Source organism: Colletotrichum paranaense, assembly GCF_030867605.1.
Source record: "Colletotrichum paranaense strain IMI 384185 chromosome Unknown Scaffold_3.1, whole genome shotgun sequence".
NCBI classification, from domain to species: Eukaryota; Fungi; Ascomycota; class Sordariomycetes; order Glomerellales; family Glomerellaceae; genus Colletotrichum; species Colletotrichum paranaense.
In genome coordinates, this window is record NW_026848961.1 from 2,952,262 (window position 1) to 2,973,183 (window position 20,922).

The following is a 20,922-nucleotide window of genomic DNA, read 5'->3' on the forward strand; positions in this document are numbered from 1 at the left end:
GATCTCAGATCTCGGTTACCCGCGGGTGAGTAAGAGAACGATTAGTAGATAGAGACCGTGGAGTAGTAGCCCGTCGTCCTAAAAGGGTAAAAAAAGGGGAACAAGATGAAGAAAGAGGGAAGGGGCCACTCGGGAGAGCCGTCGTGAGCCGTCGTGAACCTTTGGCGGGCAAGACGGGATCTACGAGGGACGGACTTCCGCGGTTCTCCAGATCCACGTGTATGGACTAGTATATGACTATATGTGCGTTATACGGGGAAATGGAACGTTGTGTCCTGTTTAGCTGCCTTCCGAGTACCTTTTCCCCGAAGAATCTTATGTTGTTTATCATGTGGCTACGAAGGAAAGTAAGAGCATTACAGGCTCTCGATGGCCTAGCTACAATCTGGTGCCTTCAAAAGTCCCCTTCACATGTTTCTATTGATCTAATGCAACTTATGCACAGAAGTACGAATGCTCACCCCGATGAACAGTAAACCTACTTGAGACTCGAGAGGCTACGGATCCGGGATAGGCAATCGTGGCCGCGTCTCCATGGTCCGCGGTAACAGGAAGAGGACACAAGGAATAGAGACAACCGGTTGCGGCCTTCTAGAATGAAGCGGATTACGGCGAAATGAGCCGTTCTATGCAGCATGCAGACCATGCAGACCAGAGCGGAGTAGCAAAAGGGGGAAGCACTCATATCCGTGGGCGCAAGAGTCAAAAGCAAGACACCAGGAAACCCCGTTGGCGAACAAATTTGCGTAAAAGATTTGACTGCATGCGCCGGCCCCGGGCATGCGGGCTGCGGCATCGGCTTGCGTTGCGTGGATCGTGAGGAACCACGCGGGGAAATAGGGCCGAAAATCTTTCCAGACTTTTCTTGGGTTTCGGTAGGGGACCTGCAAAAGAGGATGGGCAATGGGCAGATTGGGGGACTTGCGCTCGTGGAGTTGGGAATAACATGAATTGACCACTCCACAAACCAACTGGGACGTCAACATTAGTAAAACCCGTGCCAAGTGGATATAATCACGTAAATATTAGCCAACGTGTGGGACTTTTTTGATGGGTTGAGATGGTACGGATGGGTAATGCGCGCTTGAAGATTTTTTTGGTACGAGGCGCGTTCCGGGCAGATTTTCCTGTTCTTTGTAGTCTTTTTTTGGTACGGTGACTCTGCGTCTTTTGGGTTTTTGGTGGTGGCCGATCAGCCCATTGACTTTTTTCTTCTTCTTGAGCTTAGGGAGTTGGGGGTGGGAGAAAGCTTGGGATCGAATGATGGATTTTCTTAGCTGCCGGAGCGGGACTCAAGTTCCCCTCATGACTTTGAGGCTAAAGTGAGATGCGACACCCAGTATGTGGATGAGACGTCAGTTTGAACACACTGAAAAGACGGGCATCACCGGCAAAGAATCAACGGCGGAAGGGTTTCCGTAGATGGTGGTGGTTGTGGTGGATGAGGCTCCAGAGCCGGGCAGGGGTGCGGTGTTCCAAACTTTCAACGTCCAGGCACAAAGTCCCCCAAGTTGCCACAATCCCGAGTGGGCCGGAGGTGCGGGCCCCGAGTCATTCTGCTGGGAAAGGTGCCGCTGCAAGAGTTCACAACTTCTCACACCCCCGTGGGCCGTCTGACGGCCCTCTGGCCCTGCGCGGTTCGCCATTGCGGACGCGCCGAGATCGCCTCGGCAGATGTCTCGTATGACCAATTCGCCCTGCGCGGGTTCCAGTGAGGTTGACGAGGCCGATCGCGGCGTGGCCTGGGTGGATTATATCAAGAAATCTGGTCCCCCCCAAGGATAGAATGATTCTGAATCTTGAATGCGAGAGATTTTTTACCGTTTCCCTCTCTTCGTCCTTCACCTGAACGTCCGTCGTGGTTCTCTCCTTTCCTGAACCACTTCTCAACTTCATCCTGCTTCTTCTTCATCACGCAGGGCGACGGACGGACTTACTGACAGCTTCAACGCGTCAGGTACAGCAAACAGTGACCGATATCACACATCTGTGTGTATACCATAGGCAAAAATGGGTAGCGCCACAGAAGTTACCAACAGCCCCGAGATGACGGAGGCTCAGAACCAGGCTAAGAAGGATGTCGGCGATCGTGAGGAGGCCGCGCCGGCCTACGTGCCCGCGACGGCGGAGGAGCACAACAGCGTCCTGACGGGAGAGGACGGTGAACTGATCGACTACAAGACTCTCACCTGGTGGTACGTCTAGGCTATGCTTCAACGACGCCACGGCTATTCGTTTGCTAACCCATATACTCTCAGGCAAGGTGGCATCGTCCTTATCGCCGAGACCGTGTCCCTGGGCATCCTCTCATTGCCCTCCGTTCTGGCGACTGTCGGTCTCGTCCCGGGCATTGTCCTCATCCTCGTCATGAGCTTCCTGTCGACGTACTCAGGCCTCGTCCTCGCTGAGTTCCGCAACGAGTACCCCTTTGTGCAAAACTTTGGCGACGCCGTCGAGGTCATCGGCAAGTCCATTGGTATGGGCGCCGTCTTCCAGGAGGTCTTTGGCTGGGCGCAGGTTATCTTCCAGGTCTTTGTCATGGGCAGCCACTTGTTGACCTGGACCATCTGCCTCAACACCCTGACCAACTCGTCTACCTGCACCATTGTGTGGGCCGTCGTCGGTTTGGCTGTTTTCGCTGTGCTCAACTTCCCGAGAACGCTCAAGTACACGAGTTACATGTCCATGGCTTGTGAGTTCAACCGCCCTTATTTCGAGAATTTGCTTTCGTGAACTTTGACTTACCAAGATACATAGCATGCTTGTCCATCACCCTGGCCGTCCTCATGACCCTCGGTGACGTCGCCGTTTCCCGCCCCATCGGCTCCGGCAGCATCGAAGTCGCCCGCCAGCTCGGCTTCACCGGCGCCTTCCTCGCCGTGACCAACATCGCTATTGCCTTCTCTAGTCACTCCTGCTTCTTCAGCGTCATCGGCGAGTTCAAGAAGCCCGAGGACTGGCCCAAGGCCCTGGCCCTCCTCCAGATCGCCGACACGACGCTCTACCTGCTCGCCGCCATCGTCATCTACGTCTTCGTCGGACCGGACGTCCCCTCCCCCGCCCTCTCCGCCGCCGGCTCCAAGACGATGCGCAAGGCCATCTGGGGCATCGCCATCCCGACCATTGTCATCGCTGGTGTCATCTACGGCCACGTTGCCGCAAAGTATATCTTCTCGCGCCTGTTCCGCAACACGAAGCACATGATTCGCCGCACCAAGCTCTCCGGCATCGCGTGGATCGGTATCGTCGTCGGCATCTGGGCACTGTCCATGGTCATTGCCGAGTCCATCCCTGTGTTCAACTCGCTGCTCGGCCTCATTTGCGCACTGTTCGCCTCGTGGTTCTCATACGGTCTCCCCGGCATTTTCTGGCTGTGGATGCACTACGGCAACTGGTTCAAGGACGGAAAGCAGACGTGCAAGTTCGTGGCCAATGTTATCCTGTTCCTTACGGGATTCCTCATCTGCGTGCTTGGTCTGTGGGCGTCTATCGAGTCGATTGCAAATGAGAAGGGCACCAAGCCGTGGACGTGTGCTTCCAACGCCGCGCGATGAGAAGTAGGCATTGTTATTAGTTATCGCAACATCTAATGATTATAATATGTTAAATATGGACGTTTGACCCAAACTCAGTCAGCGCTTCACCGTGAGAATAGCGTGACAATGCCGGATGCACAACCACGAAGAACGCCACCGAAGCGTTGGGTCATCGCAGGCAAGTATGGGGCGAAGCCCAGTGGTGATCAACGCCACTTGTCTTCACAGTTCCAGACAACCTGACTCGCATCCTTGCCGGAATGGAATGATGTTCCCTCTGTCGTTGACAGCCTGACCAAAACGAATTTGCGGGATGAGAATCACGTGAGCTGAGTTGGCAACCGGCGCTCAATCAGCCCGACTGCCGACATCCGTCTCCACCTTTCTTATCTTCTTACCTCATCTCATCGATGATGTTGGCCACTATCTCAATTGACTCACTCACTACACAGCATCAAACTACGTTTCAATTGAGCCAATTCTTATCCAAACGTTGCAAGACTCATTCAAAAATGGCAGTCACAGAATCAACTCGGGCCCAAGTAGTCGGGGCATTAGCTTGTCAACAGAACTCATATCTTCGCACTCTAGAGGCAGAGGTCATCTCATGTGAAAAGAGACCCCCACCCCCACCAACAAAGAAGACCAGCAAGGACAAATCTGCGGGACCAGTCTCCAACAGCAGCACCGATGAGGTGTGGTTGATCGAATTCGCCGACTCCGTCCTCTTTCCCGAAGGTACCGCACGACTTCAATGAAACTATTGGTACTTTAGACTTACACAACTGCGCTCCCCAGGCGGCGGACAACCGTCTGATCACGGATCAATCACTCCCCTCTCAAGCACGGATGCTACCGCCATCCCCATTCAATTTGTCGAACGCGTTGGGCTACGATGCGTCTATCACTCTCCCAAACCCCTAGATCCCGGTGAGAAGGTACGACAAGAAGTCGATTTCCAGCGCCGATGGGACCACATGCAGCAGCATACGGGCCAACATCTCTTGTCCGCCGTCATGAACACCCATGACAACCTCAACACTCTCGGCTGGGGCATGGGAAAGACTGGGGCGATGAACTACGTCGATATTCCGCGGAAACCTTCAGATGCGGAACTACAAGCCATTCAGGCGAGGTGTAACGAAATCATCCGCGCCAGCTTCCCAATTACAGTCGAAACCCCGGAGGATGCCAAGGTCCATAAGATGCCCGAGGATTATGATCAAAGTAAAGGAGTCGTTCGTGTGATCCGGATCGGCGACATCGATCGCAATACGTATGCAACCCTCACACACCATGCTAAATCGTTCTTGGTAGTGTCTTGATGCTGACACACAAGCTGCAGATGCTGTGGCACTCACCTCTCCCAAACATCCCACATCTCACTCATCCTCGTCCATCACGGCGAACCAGTCCATGGGAAGAACTACCGCCTCTACTTTTCCGTCGGCGATCGAGCCATCAACCTGGCGACAGCCTCCCTCGGTGCAATGAGCTCTCTCTCAAAGCTGCTGTCGTGCAAAAACACGTCCGAAGAAATAGTTCAGACCGTGAAGACCGTGCAGAGCTCCGCGGCGGATCTCAAGAAGAGGGAAAAGAAACTTCTTGCGGATATTGCCGAATTTGAGGCAGATGCTGCAAAGACCAAGTTGCAATCCACGAAGGGTGTGTGGGTTCATCGCGCGGATGGCAACGCGGACTTTGTGAAGTGGGTTACCGTCAACATCAAGGACGCTGTGATGGCTTGTGGTGGAGTTGTTGTTTTGGCTACTGGCGATGACGGGAACAGCGGACAAATTTCTGTTCTCGGTGAGAAGGCTGCTGTCGAGGCGCTCGTTCCAAAGATCAAGGACGTTGTGACGGGGGTGAAGGGCGGTGGTGGTGGGGAGAAGTGGCAGGGAAAGGTCACGGCATGGGACAAGGGCAACTTGAAAGCTCTGAAGGAGTTGGTAGAGAGTTTCGAAATATGATTCTGTTTTTGATTTCGCCCACAAGACATTTGGTCTGTCTCCCTTGTACAGCTCCGTATGATTTCATTCACCACCCCGATCCCCGAACCCAAACATCCACGATCTCGGTCTTGCTAGACTTGCTCGAGTCGACTACAAGGTACCAACCATACAGAGCACCGGTAACACATGCATGGTTTGGGTAGATACTGACAGACTGACCAACCTCGAGCGGGATCTGCGGTAGATCAGAGTTCGCTCCAGCGTCAGCCTCCCACGAGAGAATAGCGTGCTCCTGACTGATCCTATCCACGATAAGCCTCCGTTCTCCCGCAGCTTCAAACTCGGGCTGCCGCCCGACGACGCCCCAGCCCGGATAAGAAGGGCAGGGCTCCCTCCCGAGACCCAGCACACCAACAGCGACGAGAGCCTCTGGCCTCTCCCGCTCGCCATCATTGTAGACGCTGCAAACTTCGGCTACAACGGAGATGGCAACCTCGTCTTCATAGCTCCCTAGTGCAGTCCGCGAATGGGTAGAAATTTGCTGCATATCGAGGAAAGCATATACCCCGGCGTGGAGTTCGAGCGTCGACTTCACAGTCGGCGACCCAGCTTGGACTTTGCCGATAGCCGCCCGAAGACGCGCTTCGCCGGACCCGCTGATCGCCGTGGCGCCCGTGAGGTTCTCGATGGCCGTGACCTGAGGAGACGCGCCAACGCTAATAGTGATTTCTCTCGAGGCGTTGGCCGCGAGGAGACTTTCGTTGGCGTGGAGGGCTTCCAGACAGCCCTCGATCTCCCCAGCGAGATTGTGCATCGCTTGGTCAGCGGTGTCATCCTTATAACTGAGACTGCTGTGTGAGTACAGCCCCACCAAGGTCGCTTTGCCTTGCGCGTCCAGTTGCATAAGCTGCTCTAGCAGGCCGCCCTTGTTGAGAGCCGTGGCGGGAAGCCCTGCCCTGTGATATCCCGTGTCTACTTTGAGATAGACGCCCACTGGGAGACCGCTTAGATCATGGAGCCGACTAATTGAGTCTAGCTGGGAAGGGTGGTCGACAAGGACCGTGAGTCCGTCCTTGCCGAGCTCTTGGCTTAATGTGGCGAGGCGCTCAATCTGGGAACCGAGAAGGGGAACGCCGTAGAGGACGTTGACATGGCGGCTGGCGTCTTTGTACTCTTTGAAGGTTGGGAGGAGATGCTCAATCTCTGCTACGGTTGATACGATGCAGTTGATCTTTGTTGCCTTCTCGCCTGCCTGGAGCTTTGTGACTTCTCTGGTCTGCAGCGATGGTCAATATCTTGTCCCCATTGAGCCATTCAAAGATTTGATATGACTACTTCAGGGTTGGACCACTCACCTTGTGAGTCTTAACATGGAATCGAAATCCGACTCCCAGATCATCGACAGCTTCCAACATGGACCGGCAGTGCGTCCTGACCTTGGCCGCATCCAATACTACTGCCGGCTTCGGAACGTCTCTCACATCCTTGCCGACGTAGAACTCCCTGAGAGTCTCGGCAGAGGGCGCGATTCGCTGTGGAATAGCCATCTGAAAGACAAAACGTTCTGCAAAATCCGTGGCCGAAAGGTATGAAGGGGTGGTGTTGAGTTGCGGACATACTCATGCCCGGTTTTCTCGGTTGTCGCTGAGGTTTAAATAAGCTTATGAGGTCAGATTCGGGCCGCGCTTAAATGATCAAGCGATGAGGGACACGCCACACAGTTCGGGTACGGAGGTCAAATCTCGCTGCCATAATTGGTTCTTCAATTAAATGACTCACAGCCCGAGTTACGTTTTTCTGAGCACGTTTCTGCGGCGCAATTTTGGCCGAATCTCGTTATGTTATGCCTATGATTGTCCTTGGAGACTGCTTGTCCTGTTGATCTTACTATTTTGAGCACCTGTGAACATTGGTTCAGGATGCAACTTTTGATATTCAGTTACTAATTCATCGCTACCTCACAAACGCACTCGTCGCTACATGATTTTCCAATGGCCCTTGCCTACACTATGTTACTGAAGATTATCAGACAAGTATGCTGCGATGGAAAAAGATCTCTTCACTTTTAGGTCTGTGATACACCACGTATAGCTTTTCCTGAACATAGGTTTACAACAGCGCAGCCAATTCTTGTGTCTAAATTGTGCTTGCCTTGTGTATAACGGTGGCACGTTGAGTTCGGTGCGTCGAAGGGCGAGATATAGACGATCAGCGATATTTGTATCTTCTCGAGACCACGTTTGCCTTGAGAGGTGTTGGATACAACGTGATTGACTGGTGGCTGCAAAGCAGCTATGCGTCAAAATGCTGATGTGTTGAAGGGCGTCAAGTCTCTTAGTGTTGATGACTACGAATAAGTATGGGAGAATTCGCTCAAAGATCCTCCCACTAGTGCCTGCTGAAGGCACCTTAAAATTCATTGGGACTTCCGTAAATCTAGGGTGCAAGTGGAAAAAGTATCTAACCAGCGAATATGAGCCGGGGTTCATCATCTTAGCCAATCCTGAACCTGCAAGATGACGCTTAGAGGTGTTGCTACTAAGCTGGTGCCTAGCACAGCCCTACCAGAACTGAATGATTGACCATTTGTGAAAAGCGACATAGCTCGCCTCAATCTGGATTACTTGAAACCCAAAGCTTATAGATAATTTCTATTCTTCCCACGAGTGACTCCGCCCGTGCAAGTTCAATCATATGGTCACTATCTGTCTTTAATAACACTACTGCACTGCAAGATGGCAACCTATCCCTACCGCCCCCTAGATCTCCCCAATGAAACCCGCATCCTCACCGTCCAACCCGGCAACTTCGATGACGAAATTATATGTAACATTTCACATCTGAACCTCGACTCACCAGACGCGCCCTATGAGGCTTTAAGCTACTGTTGGAGCAAGAGCATTGACGCCGTCAAAGAAATCGACCCCGACACTGACATCCCTTGGGCCATTCACGGCCAGGACGACGGCGGCAACACGATTTCCGAGTCTGGCACGTCCAAATGGAAGGACCTCTGCGACCACCCCTACTACGGAGAGCAGTACATACGCCTGGGCGGCCGCATGCCTGACGCCCGCATCGAATGCGACGGCGTAGGGATCGTCGTCGGTGGGGAACTATTCCGCGCGCTGCGTAGAATGCGAAGCAAAGAGGGCGGGGAGCCGCTTCGAATCTGGGTTGATGCGCTGTGCATCAATCAGCAAGATCTCAAGGAACGGAACGAGCATGTCAAAGTCATGGGACGGGTGTATGCTGGCGCCTCAAGAACGCGAGTGTGGTTGGGTGAGTCGACGGAGATGGATTTTCACGCAGTCCGGACGCTGTACGCGATATCGGAAATATTTGACGACATTTTTGTTCATCGCAAGGTTGTTGATTTGGCGAGCGCGACGATGCATGAGATTCAATGGCACTTTCACAACAATGCGGACACAAATCGGCTTGAATGGGGGCTCTTGGCTGATTTGCTCAACCGCTCATGGGTGAGTGTTTGCATCCCATCATGGCTATGTCCCTATGCTTGCTAAAATGTATCTAGTTCAAACGTACCTGGATCATCCAAGAAGTTGTCAATTCCCGCGAGGTTATAGTCCATCTCGGAGCTATTCAGGTTCCCTGGCACTTCATGGCAATGGTCATCCTCGCTATGTCAGAATTCAAACTGCAAACCATGATTAGCGAATGCAAAGGTTTCAAAGCCATTGGCTTCATGGAACAGCTCCGGAAAGAGCGTGTTGACGAAGCGGCGACATGCACCAGCACCCCGCTTCTTACTTTACTGGAAGAGTTAAGAGATTTCCAAGCCACAATCCCGAGTGACAAGATTTACGGTGTGCTTGGGCTCATCGATCAGAAGGGGGCCTATGTTGTCAACTACGCCCAGACACCAGAACAGGTGTTCACTGACTTCGCGATCAAGAACATCAGGAATGGGTCGCTGGACATCCTCACGCATTGCGTTGACTCATCAAAGCCGACAACTTTGAAGCTCCCATCATGGGTGCCTGACTGGACCCGTCCCGGCTGGACTGAACCGCTTCGCATTCGTGGGCTAGAGGCTTCCGCTGCCGGTGATAGAGAGCCAAGCCAACACATCGACGAGGACGCGGGCGTCTTGCATATCAAGGGCAGGATCGTCGACGTGGTGGCCAAGGTAGAATGCAAGCGGCAAATACCTGTGCCGAACCAGCAGGGCCCGTTGGGAGGCATCGACGAAAACAAAGAAGTTGAAAAAGGCAGCGTAAAAAATGAAGCCGAAACTAGCGGCTCGAATGCGATCAAAATGGCAAAGTATGGCGGCGCCATACTCAAACGCGAGAGGGAAAACGAGAAGGAGGCGGGCGTGGGAGGTGATATACCTGGGAATGATACCAAGAGGTCCGGGAGCCCCATCAATGACGCCGAATACAGGCTCAATGAGACAATGGAAAAGATGGTCAAACATTCAGAGGAATGGTACCGCGGCGTGATCGACGTCGCCTTCCCAGACAAGACAGCCACCCCGGAGACGTGGGAGAACCTCTGGCGGACCTTCATGTGCAACCGAACGCGGGACAATAACGAGAGACCTGGCGAGGATTGCGCGATTGGTTTCGAGGTACACTACAAGACCGCCTTGGAACCGGGTAAGGGACTCGCTCGGGTTCTGCAGGAGCGGACGGACCACGAGATCGAGTCTCACGGGTTGGCGCCGCAGGATGGGGTGGCGCATTACATGAAGGAGAAGGAGGCCGCAGAAAAATTCATTGGGGCGCATACGAAGTGGACTTATAATCGAAGGTTCTTTCGCTCGAAGGAGGGCCGATTCGGTTGGGCTATTGATGGGGTAAGAGAGGGTGACTTGGTTGTTGTGCTGTATGGGTGTGACTATCCCATCATTATCCGTGATGATGAGCAGAAGAAATCACGGATTATTGGCGATTGTTATATCCATGGGCTGATGGATGGTGAGCCCATGGAGGAGAGTCTTGCGTTTGCGGAAACCGAGTTTGAGATTGTGTAGAGTTGAATAACATGAAGAGCCAGTTGATGCTACGTCTATTTAAACATATACCTCAGCCGCTTTGGGCAAACTGTGCCCAGAAAGCCAACAACTTTCTTTTGAACTCCAAAACCGTGCCCTAGGAGGACAAGACAACCTGTTTGGCCGTAGCCTTGATGTCGCGAGAACTAAAGCCAACGCGTAACTCAATCGGCCCCTCAGGGATGACCCACGTTTGCGACGCTACATCCCAATAGCTCAGATCACGGCGCAGTAACTCAAATTCGACAGTGCTAGACTCCTTTGACTCTAAAATGACTTTCTCAAAACCACGCAAGACTTGAAGGGGGGTGCCCTCGGGAACTGAGTGCTGTGGCAAGGCAACGTATAGCTGAGGGACCGTGGCGCCAGCGACGGCGCCGGTGTTTTTGACGTGCGCGGTGACAACGAGGATAGTATCCCAAAGTTCTGGGTTACCCCCAGGAGCATTAGGCGTTGAGGGGTTCGGGATGGCGGCGACGTTTTTTGCGAGCTGCTTCACCTCCAGAGATGTATCCAGGTCGAATGTAGTATAACTGAGGCCGTAGCCGAACTCATAACGAGGTTTGACATTCTCGGCGTCGAGTTGACGATAGTCGATGAGAAGGCCCTCCGTGAATTCAGCTTGCCATGCTGTGGGGGACGTGATTTCTGCTTCGGTGAGATTGACGATGGGGATATCGGTATCTTTAGCATCGAGAGCAATGGAGTAAGGCAGCTTTCCAGAGGGATTGACGTCTCCCCAAAGCACATCGACGATTGAGTTCCCCGACTCTTGTCCCGGCAAGTGCGCTGCCAAGATTGCTGTCACGTTTGGGCTGTCTGCCCAGGGCAAGGTATTGATACCAGCCGAATGCGTCACGACAATAGTGTTAGGACACCTCCGAGCGACGTTCTCGACAGCCAGCGTCGAGTTCCAGTCCGCTTCGTGACTTGTCCTATCATAAGCCTCTGACGCGAACGTGTTGAGGAAAACGAGACAAACTTCGGGGATAGGGTACAAGCTGCTGAAGTCGCCGGCAGCAAGAACCTTGTTGTCAAGGATGTACTGCACGCGAGCGCCTATTGTGCGCGCCTTGGCCTTGATTGCCTCAAGCGGGGAGATGAGGTAGGTGTGTCTCCCTGTGCCTGAGCCGCCTCCTACGGAGAGCGTGCCGATTTCAAAACCAGCACCAAAGACGAGACCATCGGCCGGGTCGGCGGCGTCATTGCCAAAAACGCCAATGTTGGTGGGCTTTTTAAGGGGGAGAGTCCCATTAAGGTTTTTGAGTAGGACTGTTGCTTCGGCACCGAGCTTGCGGATCAGCTTGCCGTGGTCACGCTGGACATCGCGGCTTGGTGGCGGCTGGAAAGGGAGCAAGTCTAGAAGGTTTGACTGAGCTGCAATTGTGAAGACGATGGATGGATCGACGATGGGATAATCGGAGCTATCCTGGTCGAACAGGTAGTATTGTGTCATGATCAGCCGGATCATCTCATCAAGACGGTCCTCTGTGACTGAACCATTCTTGATCATATCAGTGATGTTGGGACCCCAGTATGTCTCGCCAGAGACGATCTGGGCATGGCCAATGGGACCAGGCATGTTCATATCCAACCCATTGTTGATGGACTCGGCTCCAGAATGCGTCGCGAACCAGTCGGACATGACGTATCCCTTGAAGGCCAGCTCCGTCTTGAGGATGTCATTCAGTAAGCCCGAATTTTCGCAGGCATAGGTTTGGTTGAGTCTGTTGTAGCTGCACATCACGCTGGCAACCCCAGCACGGACAGAGTCTGCAAAAGGCCACAAGTACAACTCATGCAGGGTGCGATCGTCGATATTGGACGAAATCGCTGCGATTTCTGTGCCGTTTGCGAGCCACGAATTGGTCCGCTGGGTTTCCTGTTCATTCCCAATAAAGTGCTTCGCGCAAGCTTGTACGCCTGCTGATTGCATGCCTTGAATAGTGTGTTGCATCGCGATTCCCGTGAGGTAGGGATCAACTGAGAATCCTTCCCAATTGCGACCTCCTAGGGGTTGACGTCCAAGTGGACCAGCGACCGGGCTGCATGGCTTATTAGCATGCTGTTGACTTAACGCTCAAGGAATTCCAAACTCACCCAAGTCCGACATGGACGCCTTTGTCGTGAAACTCCTCGCCGAGAGCCTTGCCGCGCTGATAGATGAGCTCCTTATCCCAGCTCGCGGCCGTGGTGAGACCGGCAGGAAAGACGCTGACGAGATCGGCGCGGTCCAGCGCCGTGGGGCCATCGAGCAAGCAAAGTCCGGGGAACCCGACGCGCTCGATTGGCACAATGTTGCCAATGCAACCGCCGGCCTCAAGCCCGAGCTGGCCAGTGACCATGAGAGTCTTTTCGGTCAGATTGAGCTGGGCCACAAAGGCCGTCGCCTTGGAGGCGGCCGCATCCCAGTTCCGGACTGGGGAGGCTGGTGAGATCCGAGAGGCCGGAAAAGCAGCTGCTGGCGCCGCTGGCTGTGCTGGTCGACGGGCTAGCCAGCTGCCGGCGTCGAATAGCCTGCTGGCAGAGTAGGCCGAGATTAGGATGAGGCCCGTGAGGTACAACGCGAACGCGCCTGTAGTCCATGGTCTCGTACATCTTTGCAGCGGGGGAAAGAGGGTGGCAAGTCTAGTTGGCCGTTTGGTAGTAGGGTGTTGTTGGTTAGCGTAGGCAGCTTCCTTGGATTCCTTGGTAGCGTGAAGAAATTGAGTCTCATCGGGCATGATTTCGTCGGTCAAGAAGCTGCAGGGCTGGCCATTCAAATGGAGAGAGATCTTCTCATCTTCTGCAGCTCGGGGATGCGAAGCATTGATGCACGTTGGCTCCCGGGCCCCCGAGTCCATGATGGCGGGATCGGTTCTGTCCATTGTCGTTCGTCACTCCAGCGAGATAAAAGTGCACAGCCTTGTCGATGTCGAGCGATGCTTTAACACATGGCAGGGCGAGAGCACATCCGGGCGTGGGTTACTTGATGTGACCGGGTTCAGGTTTCAAGAATCCGGGGTAGAAGCAGAGAGGGCTGGCACAAACGTTCTATGCCTTTGAGCTCGATTCTCCGAGGCCGTTGGTAAGAGTTGGGGGCATGTGTTGAACAAGGCGTGTTCGAGAGTAGAGGTCGTGATGGAAGGTTTCCGGATGGAATGGATGTTTTAGGAAACGGAGAGTAGAAAAGGGCACCCGCTGGGAGAAGTAAAGCAGAGACAGACGCCTCTCCCTCGGCCGGCGGTCAGGGTCATTGCGTGACACTCAGCTTTGCCTCTTTTGGGGTGACACGGGTGAGAAGCTTTCCCCCTTGATAGGCGCGGGGGACTTGTGCCTGGTTCCTGGTGCGACTCTAGCCCTGCAAGGTCCGGGGGAGGGCCACATGGCGCGCCTTCCGGAGCTGGGAACCATCGCGGAGTCTCGGGTCCGGATCCGAAGGGAGAACCTGGCACCATGGGGCTCTTGCGACGTCATGATGGTCTGGCGGTCTGGTTTTCCGTGTATGCATTGCCATTCTCTTTGCTTGTTGATGTTCTGCAGGATCCAGATTGCCAGATTCCAAGTATTCCCAAGTTGTCTTTTTCTACCCTGCTTAACAGAGGCTTTGTGTGCTGGCGTATGCCAAAGAAGAAAAACAGCGCGTCGAAGATTACGATGATCGCCTTTTCGGATGCTATTCGCCCGATAACGAGTGTTCAGTAAACCAACCCTCAGCACTCACAGCGAACCGTTCTTGATGGGGTCAGTTTAGACAACTGCCTCGTTTCTTAAGCTCAGCAGGTCACTTCTTTTCCACTACTTACTCTATCTGCAGGTCGCAATTGGATTGCAAACGTTATTTGACGCAAGATGTCCCCGCACTGTCATTGCAATTCACGCAAAACACCCAGCCCCCCGTCGATAAGAGAACTCTTGGTAATGACTCACTCGCGACTCCACCACTGAGCTCCATAACATGAAAATTCTGCAAACCCATCATCAACAACCAAATGGTCGGTTAGCTCAGTTGGTTAGAGCGTGGTACTAATATTTCATCAGAAATGTTGAGTAATGCCAAGGCCGGGAGTTCAAGCCTCCCACTGATCATGTTGTTTTGCTCCTTCAAGTAATGATACCCCGCAAGCTTTCTTTTTTTATTCCAGGATATCAAAACGATCCGGCGGATGAATCCGGTTCTCACTGCTATGCTCTCGTTAGATACAAAGTGCCACACGAGGTTGAAAGACCTCTTTGGCAAGTGGGTTGCTCAACCTTTCATCGGGCGATGCGATCTAAGCGGGAGACACAGTCAAGTGCATTCTGAGTAATTCAATCTTTGGTAAAATGAACTCAGTCCATGCGAGATGCAAGCTCGTCATCTGATGGCTATCGACCGTTTCCAGATCTGTTTCCACGTTGCGATTCGAAGGCCGTTGGATCTTCTAGATCACGAAGGAACATTGTGAACCCACGTCGAGTAAGCTACGACGCAGTGAAGTCTGATCAAAGACATTTTCACGGTGTGTCTTTTCAATTTCAACCGCCTATGGTGGTCTATCAGACATGCCCCGAGCCATTTCCGTATTCTTATCCCGAAAACGATAGCCTTTTTTGTTTCGCAGTCTTCCAGAGTTGACATCTTAGAAACAGCTAGTCTCAAACACCCTCGCAAGCTCATAAGCAATGAGTTGAGATGAACTTGACAACCAGCGAAGCTCCGAGACGTAGGTCACCTCGTGCTCAGGACTTCCATACATTGCGCCCCGGAAAAACAGGTCGACTTAATGTGAGACCAAGGCTCAACGGTCGTGCATGCCGACCGGTCTAGAGTCATTGGGCCGCACTGATGGTGATAGGACGAGATCACTTGGTCGATGCAGCTGTGACGTGTGTCCAATACCGCCAAGAGACGAACGTGTTTTTTCACTCGGTCGGCGTGGGCAGACAAGACAAAAAGGTCGTCGGCAAGACGCCGTTTGTTTCTTTTCAGCTCGGGGATGTATGTCTGCGCGAGTCTTGTTTCACTACACTGACAAACCGACGTCTTTCGTTCACGGCGGGTAAGCCGTTGCCGCCGAGTGGTTCGAGCCCGAGCACTGTCCAAGCGTTCACGGCCTGCCGCGGAAAGCCAACGATCAGGACCCCAAAAGAGGTATGGCAGGATGCTGGTGTCTTCGGGGACCACACGGGCGGCAACTGTGGAAAAACCTGACGCGACGATGACCTGATCATCCCATGATCACGGCCTTGGCCTGAATTCCCACCACTGCCTAAGCATGCTTATTCATGCTCACGAGTTTCGTAAATAAAGGCCGGCAACCCTCCTCGCGACCCGTTCGTCTCGCAAAGATCATCATGGGGTCTGCTCTGGTTGTTGCACAAACTTGCACGAACAGCACGACGGCCTTTGCTTAAAGAAAAGAGGCGATATTTCTATGGTTGTGACATTCATTCGCGCAAGTCTGTTTGCCCTCGTGCGAAATTTCGGTCGCCGAAGAAGTTGCTAAAATTACTATTATGCTATTCCGTGGCCGCATCGTAACTGAATGCGGATGTCGCTAAGGTTGCTCATTCATTGGACTCTTGCTCACTTCTTGGAATATGATTACTATAATGACGGAAGCTGGGTTACTTACTTTTGATGGAGATTATACGCCGCCAGTCTCCAGATGAGAACTCCCTCGTTGGTCAATTGAGTAGTTACATTCCCACCACCCTACCCCCTTAGCTCTTGTCCCTCGATCCTCGAATAATCTTTGGGAGAACTTTTCCTCCGCCTCATTTTGTCACGGAGTTCAGCAGATATTCATAGCTCTCCCGCACGCCGGAGATTTGCACGGCAGTCATGAGAATTGAATAGGTATGACCAAGCCCAGACACAGTAAATGTTAAGTATGTTGACTTATGTGAATTGAGACTACCTTGTCTGATTTCCGCCCAAAGGATCAGAGAAGCAAGACTCGAAAGACGGTCCTCATTAGGTTCCTGCCTCACCAGGAGGTTGGTATGCTCAATGTCATTGCGCAATTTGCCATTTTCTGCCACCGTCGCCACTTTCATTATCGTGTACGTGTCACTTCCAACTCAAAGTGGTTTGTGACTCTTTAATTTCCGGGCTTCTGGGGCCTTGGTTTTGTTTCTTGCAATTAATCTTGTCATCGAAGACTTGTAACATGTCGTGTATGAATAATTAATCCCAGTAGGAGGACGTTCCGCTCGCAGTGAAGTGAGGTTAAGTACATCACACGTACACTGCTTCAAAGAGGCACGATGTGATGTAGCTGAGAGGTGACATCCAGCTACCATGGCAATATCAAAGTATCTCAAGGTGACTATGCTGTCTCATTGTTCTACCTAATCCGTCATGGTCGCGATCGGCCCGAGATGGTTCACTCATGCAAGAATGCGGCTCGAAATGACCTATCAGAAGCTGCAACATAGCTCCTCAGAGCTACGACTGACCACATCCGTCAGCAGCAAGCAGCATGAAGAGGAATGCAACAGTACCAATTATCACATGCTGAAGTGGCACATGAAAATCAAGACGGATTATGGCCTGAACACCGCGATGGGCTAAGGTATTTGGACGGGCTCAGTGACGTCACGATGAACAGCGTATGTTCGGAATTGTCTTAGCTCGCGTAGCTCAAGATAGCATGATAAATGCCACCACGAACCAAGGATATTCTAATCAGATTGTTCTGACTGGCTCATGCTACTCTTACAAATTTGACCGAACAGCACTGTGACCATGGCCACTCTCGAAGATCACAACTACACGAAGATGGAGAAGCCGCAAAGGCCGCTGAAGCCTAAAAAGCAGGCTGACAAGCTCGGAGAACCAGTGATTTGGTCCATTCCGGAGGTCCCGGTAACGCAGCAGCGTAAACCTTTCTTCCAACCGGAGCAGGATCAGAAGCTGGCGCACACAGGTATGATTGGGACATCACGACATATTGTGCGGGCAGGACACTAAAGACTGCTAGGTACTCCTAGGGTCAATATTGCGGCGACCTACGAGAAGCCGAACGGCACGACGGAACATGGTTGGGCGCAAAGGCATCGTCATCAAACAGTGCTGCAACAGCATTGCGAGTTCTTCGATAGTGTAATGATTCCCCTCACTCGCGGTCGAACAGAAAAAGCTGAATGATAATATCAGGACAAAGATGGAGTGATCTACCCCCATGATACATTCTGGGGATTCTACGCATTAGGATTCGGGGTCATTCTCTCAGTTCTTTCGGTCTTCATCATCCATGGCAACTTCTCTTACCCGACAGTGAGCGGGTATCTGCCAGACCCTCTCTTCCGCATCTTCCTCGACAGGGTTCACAAGGACAAGCACGGTAGTGACACAAACACGTACGATACCGAGGGTCGATTCAACCCGCAGAAGTTTGAGGATATCTTTTCTAAGTACGCCGAGGGAAGAGACTACATGACAATCTGGGACGTCTTCGCAATGCTGAAGGGTCAGAGGCTCGTTGCTGATCCAATTGGTTGGGGCGGTGCATTCTTTGAGTGTGAGTCTGCTTCTGGTACTTCACATGGACGCTTGCCCGATAATAACCAACGAACAGGGTTTGCTACATATCTTATGCTTTGGCCGGCAGACGGTAGGATGAACAAGGAAGATATCCGAGGAATCTACGATGGCAGCCTTTTCTACACCATTGCCGCTCGCAGAGCTCAAAAGTAAAGAGGCCCGTGTGGGTGTTATGATGATCCTGCGGCGAATGAGAGCATTTTGCAAAGCCCATGGCAATTTTGCTAGAGAACAGGCATAGTGAAGGGCGGAAATTGGTCATGGCATAATTTTGTAAAGGCCTGGCAAGAAGGTAGGACGGGGCGAAGAACGGGTTTAGGTAGAAACATTGACCATTTATCGATCATAAGATCAGATTTCGAATGACCGTCTCATGGCTTGTAGGGGATAACCAGGAGATCCATTATGCGTTGCTGTCAACCGATCGTCCGTTCCTCTTACTGCATGGATTCTGTGAGAAGCTTGTGCACATACGGACTTGGATGTGAATTGAAGAAACTGTGGCTATTGTAAACCATTTTCTCTGAATTTAGTGTCAAAGTCAAGATGGTGAGGAGTTGGATTTCGTTGCATCAAAATGTTCGCCCAGTTTCGAGAATCCACCGCGTCATCGGACCCCGACCACGATTTGAACACCTTCATGTTTGTCATCCGAGTCACGCTGCATAAGAGGATGGTCTTTCTGTTAAGTCATTAAATCATCAATTATAATCTGAGTCGGTATCTAAAATCTGTTTTACGTCTGGTATAAAGCCCAACCTTGAACCCCGTTAACCCCTGTTCCCAATTCATAAAAGTGTCGTTAATAGATTGATTGCGAAGGAATCTCTGCCACCTGCGTCGGATCCTTTACGTAAGGATCGACCGGGTAGAACTCCATAATGATGTACCACTGGATCAGACTGGCAATCAAGAACCCGAGTCCGCTCATAAGAAAAAGTGACGCAATCGCCACAGTCGCAGTCTTTGCGAGCAAAGTCACAACGCCGATAGCCAAAAACCCACTTGCGCCAACCAAATTCCAGAATCCGTTTTGCCAACTAGCGTCAAGCAGCTTCGGGACGTACCACTTGTCCTGGGACAAGAAGATCATGAGTAGGCCGGCAAGCACGAAAAGGCTGCCGCCAATAAGTTGAGGTGCAGATACGAAGATGATGGAGGCGTCGGGGTGTGTGAGGTCGAGGACGCCAGGTAGGATGGCGATCGCGGCGATAGTGAAGAAGGAGCCGGCGAGTAGTTGGAGGATACCGGCGCGGAAAGCTGAGCTTGGCCAGAAGATGTTGCGGAATTCGTACCAGCTGGGCCACCAGACCCATTCTTCGCTGCCCAGAAGCGCTGGCTTGTAAGCATCGGGTGCATCTTTCTTCGGGTCCAGAGTGCCTCTGTCGACGTTGAATGCAGCAAGCAGACCCATGAAGGCACTGAGAGCGAGCAGAGCGCTGCCTAAGGTAGCAGTGACCTGTACTCCTGTGTCGCGTCCAGGAAAGTCAAGCTTAGGGTCGAGGAGATGAATGAGGCTGAAAATGCCGTTCAGTGAGAGGCAGATCCCGGCTCCGATGAAAACCATGGTAACAAGCCATCCCATATCGCGATAGGGGTAGATGGTGAGCATTGCACCCAGTCTTGAGAAACCTTTACGCGTTCCACTCGATGTAGTTGAGAAGACATCGGGGTCTCGTTCTGGCTTCGCCTCTCTCTCAGCGTCACAGGCTGCCTTGTACGCTGCGTAGTCGACATGGTTGAATGTGCGTTTCCAGACAGCAGATGCGAACCTCTCGTCGGCCGATCTTTCTGAAGGGGGGTATCCGATGGAGCTGAGCGATGGGTATGGCGACGCCCAGGACTCGCGAACCTCAATGACCGTGGTAGGCGGCCTGAGGTACGAGACCCGACGAGGGTTGAAGGTGTTCATGTTGAGTTGTTGAGTGTGGTATTCGTGATCAGGGTCCCTTATCCCATGGTTGCTTGGCACGCCCTTGAAGTAGAGAGTCACGCTCGGGACGAGCAACTGAGCAGAAGTACGGGAGCACGATGACTCTTATTTACGCCTCGTTTTCCTTCTCCCGGAACGTCATGATCCCTCACCATCTTCTAGCTTCGACCGTGCCTTGCAGAGCCCAACCCCTCTAGCGGTCTGAGCATTGATGGTTAGCCCACGTCGTTTCAGTGCGTGCGTATTGGAGGGAAGAGACGACATACGAGGAGACATCCAAAGCTTCTGTCCTTCGCACGCCTCGAATACAAGGGGGTACCAAGCTGCGAATTGCTGGCGAGTGCTGAGCTGGAAGGCTTCAAGACACTGATCTCGATGTCGCTCTCGGCATGCACGGGGCACAACAATTCAGACGACGTACGTCCCCGCGTACATTCGAGACGGGCTGTACTTGCCTTTCACCATCGAGTAGGCCGAATTTACAGCGGCCTTCCTGAGACACGCATTGCCTTGAGTCCGGTTGATAAGCTGTCGTCCAGAAGTTTAGGACAGTCGTTGAGGGGGGATGGCCGTCGGCGGGGATTGGCCGCGAGCGACGAACTCTGTCCGGGGGTGAAACAAACCTTGAACCCCCCGTTCCCTTTCCCAACTTGCCTTTGGAACATACAAATATTCTTTTTTCCAACTTTCACTGCCTTCTTTCTGGACCTGGTCCGTGGAGTCACGCCAGGACAGACGCAGCAGGGCCGGAGGGCACCATCTGCAAGGAGGTCCCCGAGGACTACGACCACTTGCCTAGGTTGCAACTTCCAGCTTCCCGGTTGAGTGGTATTATCAGCTCCATCTGGTTGCGGTTTAGCTGTTCACTGACTATTGCACCGCTGGCGTATACCCGCGGACCCGTTACCGGCACTACGCCGTTTAACCTTTCGGCCGTCGCCTCGCTCGCGAGACCCTCTCAAGAAGAG

The 20,922-nt window shown here is 52.7% G+C and overlaps 7 protein-coding genes across 7 annotated transcripts; 4 read left to right on the top strand and 3 right to left on the bottom strand.

The window, feature by feature from the left end:
• Positions 1 to 2,010: 2,010 nt before the first annotated feature.
• CPAR01_04568 (transmembrane amino acid transporter) lies at positions 2,011 to 3,554 on the top strand (the record flags this gene model as incomplete). The annotated part of the gene is made up of 3 exons (XM_060488848.1): positions 2,011 to 2,195; positions 2,259 to 2,692; positions 2,758 to 3,554. The coding sequence occupies 3 exons, from the start codon at positions 2,011 to 2,013 to the stop codon at positions 3,552 to 3,554; spliced, it is 1,416 nt and encodes a 471-aa protein (XP_060353054.1).
• Positions 3,555 to 4,048: 494 nt separating this feature from the next.
• CPAR01_04569 (threonyl and Alanyl tRNA synthetase second additional domain-containing protein) lies at positions 4,049 to 5,506 on the top strand (the record flags this gene model as incomplete). The annotated part of the gene is made up of 3 exons (XM_060488849.1): positions 4,049 to 4,274; positions 4,335 to 4,812; positions 4,882 to 5,506. The coding sequence occupies 3 exons, from the start codon at positions 4,049 to 4,051 to the stop codon at positions 5,504 to 5,506; spliced, it is 1,329 nt and encodes a 442-aa protein (XP_060353055.1).
• Positions 5,507 to 5,573: 67 nt separating this feature from the next.
• Positions 5,574 to 7,035, bottom strand: CPAR01_04570 (uncharacterized protein; the record flags this gene model as incomplete). The annotated part of the gene is made up of 2 exons (XM_060488850.1): positions 5,574 to 6,764; positions 6,844 to 7,035. The coding sequence occupies 2 exons, from the start codon at positions 7,033 to 7,035 to the stop codon at positions 5,574 to 5,576; spliced, it is 1,383 nt and encodes a 460-aa protein (XP_060353056.1).
• Positions 7,036 to 8,223: 1,188 nt separating this feature from the next.
• On the top strand, positions 8,224 to 10,490 carry CPAR01_04571 (uncharacterized protein; the record flags this gene model as incomplete). Its single annotated transcript, XM_060488851.1, has 2 exons — positions 8,224 to 8,970; positions 9,027 to 10,490. The coding sequence occupies 2 exons, from the start codon at positions 8,224 to 8,226 to the stop codon at positions 10,488 to 10,490; spliced, it is 2,211 nt and encodes a 736-aa protein (XP_060353057.1).
• A 118-nt stretch (positions 10,491 to 10,608) lies between these two features.
• Positions 10,609 to 13,378, bottom strand: CPAR01_04572 (glycosyl hydrolase family 3 N terminal domain-containing protein; the record flags this gene model as incomplete). The annotated part of the gene is made up of 2 exons (XM_060488852.1): positions 10,609 to 12,556; positions 12,612 to 13,378. The coding sequence occupies 2 exons, from the start codon at positions 13,376 to 13,378 to the stop codon at positions 10,609 to 10,611; spliced, it is 2,715 nt and encodes a 904-aa protein (XP_060353058.1).
• Positions 13,379 to 17,223: 3,845 nt separating this feature from the next.
• On the top strand, positions 17,224 to 18,174 carry CPAR01_04573 (uncharacterized protein; the record flags this gene model as incomplete). The annotated part of the gene is made up of 4 exons (XM_060488853.1): positions 17,224 to 17,404; positions 17,459 to 17,580; positions 17,635 to 17,998; positions 18,056 to 18,174. The coding sequence occupies 4 exons, from the start codon at positions 17,224 to 17,226 to the stop codon at positions 18,172 to 18,174; spliced, it is 786 nt and encodes a 261-aa protein (XP_060353059.1).
• A 649-nt stretch (positions 18,175 to 18,823) lies between these two features.
• On the bottom strand, positions 18,824 to 19,933 carry CPAR01_04574 (uncharacterized protein; the record flags this gene model as incomplete). The annotated part of the gene is made up of 1 exon (XM_060488854.1): positions 18,824 to 19,933. The coding sequence occupies one exon, from the start codon at positions 19,931 to 19,933 to the stop codon at positions 18,824 to 18,826; it is 1,110 nt and encodes a 369-aa protein (XP_060353060.1).
• Positions 19,934 to 20,922: the final 989 nt, after the last annotated feature.